The 12,782-nt window shown below is 48.5% G+C and overlaps 1 protein-coding gene across 1 annotated transcript; it reads right to left on the bottom strand.

The window, feature by feature from the left end:
• Positions 1-1,627: 1,627 nt before the first annotated feature.
• LRRC30 (leucine rich repeat containing 30) lies at positions 1,628-9,651 on the bottom strand. The gene has a single exon (XM_070050452.1). The coding sequence runs from the start codon at positions 3,902-3,904 to the stop codon at positions 2,999-3,001; it is 906 nt and encodes a 301-aa protein (XP_069906553.1). The 5' UTR covers positions 3,905-9,651; the 3' UTR covers positions 1,628-2,998.
• Between the last annotated feature and the right edge of the window lie 3,131 nt (positions 9,652-12,782).

The raw sequence follows: 12,782 nt of genomic DNA, 5'->3' as shown, positions 1-12,782 counted from the left end.
TTGTAAGCTGCAAGTGCTTTGCAAGGTGTTCCTGGACAAACAGAGACGTGAAAATCACAGCATTATCCACAACGTGAGCCGCCAGCCGGTCTCATCAAGCCCTCAGTTAGCTCGTATTCTTTGGCTGAATGTACTCTGCCGCCCCTGAAATCATCCTCTGTGCTTTGATTCCAGAAGCTGTAGAAATACCTGGGAGTTACTTGAATGGGGCAGTCGTTGAAGTACAAAAGATAAGCAAGAAGCCTTTCACAGTCATTCAGCAAACGGCAGAATTTGACAGCCAAGATTCTAAAGGTTATAGCGAATCCCCTCCACATTAGTGTTTTGAGTAACTAAGCTCATTTTTATTGCTCAGCACTTCCGTTCACCAATAAAAAGGAGCATTCAAAAAAGATCAATATCTAAAGCCCATTAGGCAACTACCACGCATTCATGGTTTCCTCCAGGCTGATGTTAACAAAGAAATCCCTACTCTTCTACTTTTGAAAGCCCCCAGTGGAGGCTGGCCACCCCTTGGATATCATTTTTTTTTTCTTATGAAAAGTACAATATGCTCATGGGTCACCTTCAAAACAGGGTTACATTCTTTCCCAGGGGTAGAGTTACTGTGGGATCAAGTCACTGAGAAAGGTTGGCGAGGACAGAAAATGATTGCTCAGCAAGAACAGTGCAGGGCTGCCGTCTTCCCCTGTGTTCCTGCCCTTCCCAAGGTCATGGACATGCAGCCTGGGCCCAGATGGATCTCCAGCAACGCACACCAACACGCCTGATCCTGGCGCACGCTGCTGTGTGTCTGACAGCTGCGTGTGCTTCAGCCAAGGCTTCAGAGTGGGTGACCTATCCAGGCCTGCAGAGGAAAGCTCACCCTACAATTTCCCACTGAGTCAGGAGGTCAAGCAGGAATTCCACTGATGTCTTTAAATAGTCCTGGCTGCCACAAGCTACCATGGGAGAGGATTTGGGAGTGTGCCTGGCAGGGATGTGCTGGTCTCCAGTTGTTGCTGGAGGGAACTTGAGAGGAGACTTCCTGAGCTGCCTCCAAGGGACCCTGCCCGGTAAGGTCTGTTTGCAATGGTTCAATAGACGAGCTTGGGCACAAATGTGTTAGTGGGATGGTGGCATCTGATGATAGCAGCAGGAAATAGCTTCCTTTTTTACGGATGGGAAAACTGACTTTGGGCTGTGTTGGGAAAATCACTCGCTCCTATGAATAGGTTACATGAACTGCATTTGAGCAGCCCTGGGAAAATCAAGCATGCAACAACTCCACAGTACAGTGGTGTAAGCTCAGAACCACAGAGTGAGCAGCCATTACTTTGCTTCTCTTTACAAATGGGTGGAAGCAAGCAGAGGAGATGTTAGGGCTGGATGACAGCAGTGAGTGAGGGGTTAGGTCCACTCATTGCAACCTCATTTTTTTGTTTACTGTTCTTTGGTTGATGAGACTAGTCTACACCAAGTGGTGTGTTACTCTGTGTTATTCTCGTCTTTCTTGTATCTCTCTTCAGCAGGGATCTCAGCTTACCACTCATGTGGGTCTGTCTACTTCACTGAACTGGGAGCTCTCAGTAGAAGACGCAGAGTGTTACCCCTGAGTTTCCTAACTCAGTATCCGGACTGCAGAGAGTGCTGATAAGTCAAATTTTAATTAAATTAAACTAAACGGAATAAGAAGTTACACAAGTCTTTGCAACAACCAACCCACGATCCCGAGTCTTGATAGCATTTGCTTTATTCTGTAGACAAAAGTGACAAGGAACCAGAGCACCTGGCTCCGCAATGACCTGAAGGCACTGTCCTTTCTTTACTGCCACCTGGCCACCTTCTCATTCTCATTCTTTAACTCTGAGTGCATATCAATGTCTTGAGCCTCCTGGCTGCTACGATTTCCATGAGATCCAATGCCCCTGCTGCAGGAACACACATTGCTCATCCTGCTGCCTGTGTTTCTCTAACAGCTGTGCACTCTTAAAATAAAAAACAAAACAAGCTTCATGCCTTCACAGAGCCTGCTCTCCAAAGAACTTTTAAATGTCACTAATTTTTTAAAATATCTACACATGAAGGCCAAGCAGCCAATATTCCGTCCTCTGAATTTTCAAAGGGCAATTACATATTTAGCATGGTTTTTCTACACCTTGCTGCCTGCTACCTGCCTTTTGGCCATATTTTCCCAATTACTAGCTTATCTCCAAGAGGGCAAATCAAGGAAGGGGGAAAAGTGAATTAGAAAAGGATAATTTGACTATGGGCTAGGATCGCTAGAAAAGAAATTCAGGAATGTGACTAAGGTTGGAAAAGGGCTTGTGAAAGACAGTTGAAACTGCACAATAACATTGCCTCATAGTTATCATCTGAAAGTCATCACCCTGTTACTCACCACCAGACATAAACATAAGCAGGCTGATTCTTACCCTACAGTCATTTTAAAAAATTCCTATGATTATTTCCCCAGAACTCCAGGGACAAGCTTTGCCTGGTTTGGTCCTGGGCAATGGAGCATGGCTCCGGCTTGCCCTTTGGTCCCAAGTAATGCTTGATTGAGGCTGTTGGAGGAACATGTCTTGCTATTGCCACACGGCCATCGGTTGCTGCTTCAAGGATGGAAAGCACCTAAAAGCAGAAGTCCCCAATGCCCCCAGACCATCCATGGCACTCAGTATGTCCTGGTTTGCCTTTCGCATGCACACCTGCTGTCCATGCTTCCCAAGAATCTCAGTACTCCTTAGAAGACTCAGAACAGTTCGTTCTCTCCAGAGAAAACTAAGAGCCTGCTTCCATTAGTGCGTGGATAAGGTGAATATAACAATCGGAGGTTCTTAAAAACAGAGAGTGAAAAACACACGCTTCCCCGATGGATATTCAACCACTGTTTAGCGGCTATTAGCAAGAGCATTGAAATATACTAGCAGGAAGAGTAGCGCGTTTGCTTTAGAGAAGCACCGGAAGTGACCTAGTGCAGAGGCGCTGGCTCCCGTCCATACTCCCGGTGCCCACATCAGTTGTGTTTTTTCTCTTTCAGGTAGCTGAAGAGCATCTCTAGGCCCCCCTCCACCAGCTCTGGCAGCGGCTTGGATAAGGGATTATGGGAAATGTGGAGCCCCTTGTCCATAGGGTTCCAGGCGATCCTTGCCAGTCTACCCAGCAGATAGAGCTCATCCGGGAGGGTCTGGATGTCGTTGTTGTTTAAGTTCAGCATCTCCAGGCTGGAGAGGAGGCAGAGCGACCTCGGGAAGGAGTGGATGTTGTTGCTCTCCGCGATGAAGATCTGCAGGCTGGCCAGGCACTGGATGCTCTCGGCGATGTTCTCCAGGCGATTGGAGCCCACGTGCAAGAAATCCAGCTCCTTCAGCGCGAACACACACATGGGGATGTGTGCAAAATAGTTGTTGCTGAGGTTCAGCTTCCTCAGCCGGGAGAGGTCGGCGAAGCTGGCGGGAAGCTGGGACAGGCAGTTGTGGGACAAGCTCAGGACCTCCAAGTTCCTGCACAGGCTTAGCTCGGCCGGCACCTCCGTCAGGCAGTTCATGTTGACGAACAGGACCTTGAGGCTGTGGAGGAGGCTGACTTCCCTGGGCAGACTCTTCAGGCGGTTCCCGCACAAGTTCAAGACCACGATCCGACTCAGTCTCCCCACCTCGGGCGGAAGAATCCGGAGCTGGTTGTGCGACAGATTGAGTTTCTGGACCTCCGAGAGGCCCCACAGAAAGTCTGGGATGTCTGTCATTCCTTTGGTGACCAAGCTGAAGCTGACGTGGCGCATGCCCCGCTTCAGCAGGGACCGCGGGTCCCTTCCCAAGAGCACGGTGTCATCCCAGGGAGAAAACTTCTGTCCCCTCCTGAGGAGCAGCATCCCCTTGGGGTCCTTGTCCTTGGAGTTGGTCCTTGACTGTCTGGCCCCCATGGCCGTTTTCTTTCCACTTGCTCTCCGCCGTCACCTCCGAGACTGTGAGTTTGTCCTGCCCCAGCTGCTGAAAGCCAGGCTGTGGCAGGCAGGGAGCAGGTGCACGGGTGAGAACAGAGTTGCGGCCAGTAGGACCCAGCGTGGACAAAGCTGATGGTCCAGCCTTTTGGTGTCCCTGGGTGGCTGTAGGAGTCGTGCCTTTCCCTGAGGGTGGGCTTAGGTGGTTTCTCTCCGAGCAGCCGGGCGGTAATGATATCCTTGCTCCTGAGGCTGCAGAACAGAACTGCTCAATTCCCTCTGAATGCCACAAGGCAGCTGTCACTGTCATTCTGCCTGAGTTTTATTGACCCGCAATGTGCAAGCAGGTCACAGGGCGGTTGCGTATAATTTTACCCTCCTGGCTTTTCTTGGGTATTATGCTTGAGCAGGGTGATTGGCAAGCCTCTCTCTCCAAAGAAGCAAAAGTGGGAGGAAGAAGCAGGCCACACAAACAGCAGTCCACCTGGGCACTCCTGGAACTCCTCTGGATAGCTTGAGAGTGAAACCGGGGTGGTCGCTGATGACAGAGGGGTGTTCCCCAAGCGGGTGTCATCCAGGCCTGTCCCAAACATTAATCAAGTGTGTTATTCATGAGAAAATAACAAAACCCGGAAACTTGAAGACCGCAGGATTTTACAGTGTGCTTGTAAGAGGCGATTTAGCGAGGCGGGAGTGAAAGGGTGTCAGGACACTTCACTCCCATGTCAGCCACAGGAGCCCTGGGCTCATCTGGTTGGCAGTGGACCCTGGGACCTGATCTCCCCCAGCCAGGAGCTCACTCTGGGTCAGGGAATGTGCAAGTCTGTTGCCATGGCTGAGGCCCAGTGCCTGGGCAGGCAAAGCTATAGATTACAGGCAATGGGAGAGTCCTTCCCTCTCCCCTGGCATCTGAAATGCCTAACCTCTTTCAACTGAGTGGGCCCCAGGGATTCGTGGACAAAGGTGGAGATCTTGGACACTCTTGCAATGGGGCACTTGAGTGTCCTTGCTGTCAGTTGGTGGTGGTGGTGGTGGGGAGCTGTAATGTGGCTAAATGTGCATGTCAAGTTTTTGGTGCACATCAAGCCTTATAGAGTCACGCACCACATCCAATACTTCAGTGGCGGCCCACATGTGTGACTGTGGTCCTATAAGGCCACATGCCCTAGTGGCATTGCAGTCATCTTAGTTTGTGTAAGTATGTTCTGATGTGCATTTACTTGATGATGAAAAGTGCTTAATGAGACATTTCTCAGAACGTATATCCCTGTCACTAAGCAGTGCATGACTGTATGAGTCTATGCAAATTTCACACAGCAGTAGATTTCTGTTGCTAAAAATTAGTTCTGCTTCCATTTTCCTTCAAGAAGTATGAGAAATGGTGCTTGGGTATCTCAAAGAGGAGTTAATAGCAGGAGATGGGATACTCTGAGAAAGAATTGACAGCTTTATGCTCTCTTTTTTTTAAAGATTTTATTTATTTATTTGACAGGTAGAGTTATAGACAGTGAGAGAGAGAGACAGAGAGAAAGGTCTTCCTTCTGCTGGTTCACTCCCCAAATGGCTGCTACGGCCATAGCTGTGCCAATCCAAAGCCAGGAGTCACGTGCTTCTTTCTGGTCTCCCATGCATGTGCAGGGACCTAAGCACTTGGGCCATCCTCCACTGCCCTCCCAGGCCACAGCAGAGAACTTGACTGGAAGAGGAGCAACCAGGACTCAAACCTGGCACCCATATGGGATGCTAGCGCCTTGGGCAGAGGATTAACCAAGTGAGCCACAGCGCCGGCCCCTGACAGCTTTATTCTCTATGACAATCATTTCTCTTCTCACTTGGTACATTTTTTTCCAATAAATATGTTTTCAGCACTTATCAATAGCCAAGATTTATTTAATCTTTAATTTTTTTTAGTTTGTTTTAAAGGCAGAGACACAGAGACAAACAGACAGAGATCTTCCATCCACTGGTTCATTCTTCAAATGCCCACGACAGCTGGGACTGTTCAGGCCAACAACAAGAGCCCAGAACTCAATCCAGGTCTCCCCTGTGGCTGGCAAGTACTCAATGACTTGGACCATTACCTACTACCTTCCAGGGTTCACATTAGCAAGAAACCGGAATAGGAAGTGGAGCCAGGACTCTAGCTCAGGCATTTTGATATGGAATGAGAATGTCCAAGCAGCATTTTAAGTGCTGCACCAAATGCTTGCCCCTTACTGAATCTTTACTGTGTGAAAATCACTGAACCACGTACATATTCGTATCCATATCCAAAGTGATAGCACAACTCCCCTAACTCATGGGTATTAACATATAGTACACTGACGATGCCTGATGGGAACTCCAAAATTGATCATTGTTCCAGAAATGGTAGCTGCTTTACACATATAAACACACGAGACACGTATAGCTCCCGCCCCCACCTGTAAACATGCCCCAGGAGTCTCTCAATGGGCATTCTCCATGTGTTTGATTTTTATTCTGTCCTTGATCATGAACTTTACAATTTCTTCAAGGCCAATCAAACCTATTGCTGTGAAGCAACCCTCATTCATCTTCCATTTGCTTTATATTTGCAGTACATTTAGTTCTGGCACCATGGTAGACATTTTTATATGCTCTATTTGATACTTGTAAGGTAGGTAAAGTTTGTACTAAATGCCCGTGTTAAACATGAGGAAGCCAAGTGGCAGGCCACTTGAGACGCCACTTGGGAAGCGTGCATCCCGCTATGGAGTGCCTGGTTTGAGTCCTGTTTCCTGGGCTTTTCATTCCAGCTTCATGCTAATGCACACCCTGCGAGGCAGCAGGTGATGGGTCAAGTGCGTGGGTTCTTGCCACCCATGTGGGAAGCCATGATGGAGTTCTAGGCTTCTGGCTTTGGCCTGACCCAGCCTGGCTCTTGCAGACATTTGGGGAATCAGCAGATGGAAGGAGTCAGGAGTCAGAACCGGAATACCTGGGCATTGATCCTGATGGTGACACTGACTGCTTTTGTGACTTTTGTGAGATTCATGTAATGTAGCTGAAGCTTAGCTTCCTCATATATTCGTATGTCTTTTCAATTTTTCTTCATTTTCCTCTTTCTGTAATTTGAAAAGCTACTTAGCTTGTCTGTGCTCCACTTCCTCATATGTAAAATGCAGCCACTAAGTGTGGCTAGCCTATAAGGTTGCTATGGAATGAAAGAGTCAGTGTTCAGACAATGCACAGAGCAGGGCTTCGTACACACAGGACACCTGCCAGAGCACAGGGAGATGGTCACTTCCACAGCCCCTGAGCACCTGCACCAGCACAACACCCCTCCTTTCACCCATGCCACACCCAATCAGCTCTTCCTGGGGCACCCGCACTTTTCTAGTGCACAAAACACTTAGGGACTGTTTCTCAGGGAGACTCAAAGTGAATAGCTTTTCTCTGTACGTCAAGTTCTTCTTCCAAGATCATTTATCCTCATTTCGTTCGCCATCTCATGTCTCAGCTCGTGTTTGCTGGTGGCTCAATTAGACCTCCAGCTTCTTGTTAGCCCAGAGTCCTAGAACAATTCTGAGGACACAGTAGGCACTCAGTCAATGCTTGCACTTGGCTCCGCTGGAAACTGGATGTGAGAAAAGAACAATGCAAAAGGCAGCGGTATCCTGTTTGCTTTGCATTGCTTCCTCAACACTGCATTTTGATACGTGCCTGTGAACATGTACCTTGGAACCTTACCCTGTCCTCTGGGCTGAGCTGCTCACAGAACCCGGATTTAACCTCCAACCAAAGCATGTCAGACACAAGTCTATTTCACCTGCAGGAGGGGCCTTGGCACCTTCGCATGAGTCAGGGCTGCTCAGTCTCTCTGTGCCTTCCCTTGGATTTCCTCTTCATGGGTCTCTTGTGAAGATCCGTGCAATGACATACGTAAAGCAAGCAACAACAACAACACCTGCACCACCTCTAGGCAGCCTAATGCAGTCCATCCTGCCTTCTGTGGCCTATCAAGTTCTAGAGTGTTCTAGAACTCTGTTCCTATCAACCCACTGCTCAAAGACACCCCCCCCCCAGTGACATACCTGAGCCCTCAGACTGCCCATGTAGTTCATGGTCACACACCTGCCTGCATCACAGTCTCTTAGCCCAGCATCCACCCCCACAACACACACATACTCATGACATTCCAGCAACACTGAAGTGGTAACTGGCTCCTCTGCCTGGCCCTGGGGCTTCACAGCCCTGTCCCTTTGTTCATGCAGGTCCTGGACTCCATGTGGCTTTCACTACAAATGCTTCTGGGAACACAAGGCAGAGCCACATCCTCTGGGAACCCATCACTGTCCCCTCACCTTCCCCCGGCCTACCTGGCAACCTTTCTCCCTTCCCAGAGCACCCAAGGATTACCTTTGTCACGGAGTTCATCAATCTATAGAGCAGCAGGGACAATTTCACCCCTAAGGGGACATTTGGCAGGGTTTGGAGATATGTTGGGCCATCAACTGAGAGCGAGCGGTCTGTTACTGACACCTAAGGGGTAGAGGCCAAGGGTATTGCTAACATCCTGCAATGCCAGGACAGTCTGCAGCAGGAAAAATGACCTGGCCCCAAACCTCAACAGTGCAGAGGAATGCACTACCCCTGAGAACGCTGCTCTGGTGCCAGTCTCTCCACCACATTATAAACACCGTTCTCAAGATTCTCAAGTCTGGAGTTAAAGCTTGCATATATTATTTACTTTTTAAAGGTTTAGTTGTTTATTTGAAAGGCAGAGTTACAGAGAAAGAGGGAGAGAGGGAGGGAGAGAGAGAGAGAAAGAGAGGTCTTCCATCTGCCGGTTCACTCTCTAAATGGTTCAGGGCTGGGCCAAGCTGAAGCCAGGAGCCCGGAACTCCTCCAGGTCTCCCACATGGTGCAGGGGCCTAAGCACTTGGACCATCTTCCAGGACATCCAGGACTCGAACTAGCCCCCATATGGGAAGCTGGGATTACAGGTGGCTCTTGGAGCTAACTCTTCTCCATCATGGTTCATTCCCCAGAGCCCAGGATATCACTTTATGTGTAATTCCTCCCCTGCTACTCCCTCCCATTTGTGACTCAAATACATTCTGTTTTGAGATGGTCACTACCTCTCTGTGTCCTATTTCGGGACCTCCACAATCAGAAATATCGATGATCATTTGTCACCTGGAATCAAACTCTTAGGTGCCCCAGAATGACCCTGCTGACATTACGCTCAGGAAGAGAACCTGCACACAAGGCTGCTTCCTGTCTTTGGAATGGGAACATCGATAGCTCCAGCCCATCACCCAATGAGATGCAGAAATCACAGGACAAGTGCAACTGTACACTTGATCTTAGCCAAAAGGGTGAGAAGAGATGGGGGACAAGTGCAACTCTAAGAAAACATTGTGAGTTGGTGCCGTGGCTCAGTAGGCTAATCCTCCGCCTTGCGGCGCCGGCACACCGGGTTCTAGTCCCGGTTGGGGCGCCAGATTCTCTCCCGGTTGCCCCTCTTCCAGGCCAGCTCTCTGCTGTGGCCAGGGAGTGCAGTGGAGGATGGCCCAAGTGCTTGGGCCCTGCACCCCATGGGAGACCAGGATAAGTACCTGGCTCCTGCCATCAGATCAGCGTGGTGCGCCGGCCGCAGCAGCCATTGGAGGGTGAACCAACGGCAAAAGGAAGACCTTTCTCTCTATCTCTCTCTCTCACTGTCCACTCTGCCTGTCCAAAAAAAAAAAAAAAAAAAAAAAAAAAGAAAACATTGTGTCTACTTTTTGCTGGCCAACATTTTACAAAATCACCTCAACAAATCCAAATTTGGCTTTTTAAAATGCTGCCTTCAGAGTGAGACCCATTGTGTTATTCTGCTGTGTGCAGTGAGGTCCATCACTTGAGCCATCTGAACCTCAGTTTTCCTCTCTGGGAAATGGGGATTTCTCTTGCAGTTTAAATAAGACGCGGCAAGTAAAGAGCTTAGCGTGGGCCCTGACACACAGTAAAATAACTCCTAAGTAGTAGTGGTGATGAGCTACTGTTATTATTATCCTACTAGGGCTGTGTGAGCTAACAAACGTGTATCTTTGTAGAAGCAAGAGGTAGGAACTGAGTTGTTCTGTGCATTTTCCTCCTGGGCCGACTCTGGAACTCCAGGCCTCAGTACTCCCTGCATCTCCTTGTTTGCCCTCCATGGAGCAGGTAACCAGTGAAGGCTCTCACAGTCCTGCTCATCTGGAACTGACCCATGAAGTGATCTTCATGCTTCATGCACTGAAGGAAAGGTGGAATAAACAGGTGCTTAGATAAAAAGTCAAGGGAGTCGTCAAATCCCAAATCGGCATTCTGAACCTTACATCTGTGTCAGAAAGCAAGGTCAGACTTCAAGAGCCGGGAGATTCTTTGTCACATCCTCAGCCCCCAGTTTCATTAAAGCTCCAATCTTCTTTAGAAAAGTTTTAAATTAGTGTAATAGTGGGGGCCAGCACCGCGGCGCAGTAGGTTAATCCTCCGCCTGCAGCACCAGCATCCCATATGGGCGCCGGTTCCAGTCCCAGCTGCTCCTTTTCTGATCCAGCTCTCTGCTGTGGTCTGGGAAAGCAGTAGAAGATGGCCCAAGTCCTGGGGCCCCTGCACCCACGTGGGTGACCCAGAAGAAGCACTTGGCTCCTGGCTTTAGATTTGCTCAGCTCCAGCCATTGCGGCCATTTGGGGAGTGAACCAGTGGGCGGAAGACCTCTCTCTCTGTCTCTCCCTCTCATTGTCTGTAACTCTACCTCTCAATAAATAAAATTTTCAAAAAAAAATATAGTGCAATAGTGTAGCTTAATCAATTGATAAATGTCTAAGAAAAAGAAAAATAGAGCAACTAAGTTCAGTCTAAGGAAGTATATAGTCTCTTGGGAAAAAAAAGTTTATTTGTTTGTTTTTGTTTGTTTATTTGCAAGACAGAGTGACAAAGTAAGAGAGAATTCCTATCCGCTGGTTCACTCCCCAAATGCTCAAAACAGCAAGGGCTGGGCCAGGCCACGGCCAGAAACCCAGAACACCATCTGAGTCTCCCACCTGGGAGGCAGGGCCCCTCGTACTTTGGCCATCATCGGCTGCCTTCTCAGGCTCATTAACAGGAAGCTGGCTCAGGAGCAGAGTAGCTGGGACTTGAACCAGGCACTCCGCTATGGGGTGTGGGTCAGCAGAGTGAGGGCTGCACACACTGTACCACAATGCACCCCCATACAGCCCCTCTCTGAGGGCCAGGCCTTTCTGATAGGAGGTCTAAACCATGCACAGTGTGTGTTTAATGTGTGTGCTGATAAATTATGATAAACAATAATCTCATTTCAGAGCTCCCCCAATCTACCTAGTACAGTTTCAATCTCACATTTGGTCTGATCTAAATGAATTCCCATCCCCCCATCGAAGAAGGGAGGCAGAGCAGCAAAGAGCCCAGACCCCAGTGTCAACAGAGATTCCACGCCCAGTTTCAAACCCTCGGTTAAGAGTTGGGTTTGCAGTGGAAAGAATGGGTCATCAAAGAAGGAGGTACCTTTCTCTGAAGGGAGGAGAGAACTTTTACTTTGACTATGACCTTGCCTAAATATGATAAGAGTCGGTGAACTCAAAAGGCTTCCATAGCCTTGGCAACTCATGACTGGAGCCTAGGGTGATTACTGATGCCATATACAAGAGTGTCAAATTGTTAAGTCAACAACAGGAGTCACTGTGCATTTACTCCTCATGTAGGATCTCTGTCCTTAGTGTGCTGTGCATTGTGATTTAATGCTATAACTAGTACTCAAACAGCATTTTTCACTTTGTGTTTCTATGGGGGTGCAAACTGTTGAAATCTTTACTTAATATATGCTAAACTGATCTTCTGTATATAAGAGAAATGAAAATGAATCTTGATGTGAATGGAAGGGGAGAGGGAACGGGAAAGGGGAGGGTTGCCGGTGGGAGGGAAGTTATGGGGGGGGAGCCATTGTAATCCATGAGCTGTACTTTGGAAATTTATATTCATTAAATAAAAGTTTAAAAAAAAAAAGAAAAAAAAGAGTTGGGTTTAGTCATTTTTTGCTTAGTCATTTGCTTAGTCATTCCTGGCTGTGTGGCCTTGGGCCCATCACCAGCCTCACTAAGCCTTTGGAATTGCTGTGATTTGGGCTTAAGCGAGATGAGGCAGGGTGACTGCCTTGCACCCTCCCAGCACACAGTGAAGTAACTGTTGAGTACCAGTGGTGATGACTTCTGTCATTATGGCTATCCTACCAGTCTTGTGACTTCAGGCAAATTTCAGCCTTGCTGAGCTTCTGTTTGCTTTGTGTTCGGAAATTAGAAATGGAACACAAGGACGGCGCTGCGGCTCACTAGGCTAATCCTCTGCCTGGGGCGCCAGTACCCTGGGTTCTAGTCCCAGTCAGGGCGCCGGATTCTGTCCCGGTTGCTCCTCTTCCAGTCCAGCTCTCTGCTGTGGCCCGCGAAGGCAGTGGAGGATGGCCCAGGTCCTTGGGCCCTGCACCCCATGGGAGACCAGGAGGAAGCACCTGGCTCCTGGCTTCAGATCGGCACAGCGCGCCAGCCATAGTGACCATTTGGGGGGTGAACCAACGGAAGGAAGACCTTTCTCTCTGTCTCTCTCTCTCACTGTCTAACTCTGCCTGTCAAAAAAAGAAAAAGAAAGAAAGAAAGAAAGAAAGAAAGAAAGAAAGAAAGAAAGAAAGAAAGAAAGAAAGAAAGAAAGAAAGAAAGAGGAACAACACTGGCCCAGAGTTGGAGCCCCGTAAGTGACACTGGATTTCATTGTCTTGGTGATTACTTGACTTTAAGTGACTGTTCTTTAGCTTAAAGAAAGGGAGTCAATGCTAAAAACGATAGAAATCCCCTGTGCATG

This window comes from Oryctolagus cuniculus, chromosome 10 (genome assembly GCF_964237555.1).
Source record: "Oryctolagus cuniculus chromosome 10, mOryCun1.1, whole genome shotgun sequence".
Classification (NCBI taxonomy): domain Eukaryota; kingdom Metazoa; phylum Chordata; class Mammalia; order Lagomorpha; family Leporidae; genus Oryctolagus; species Oryctolagus cuniculus.
The sequence above is the reverse complement of the archived record's forward strand: the minus strand, read 5'-3'. Positions and strand labels throughout refer to the sequence as shown.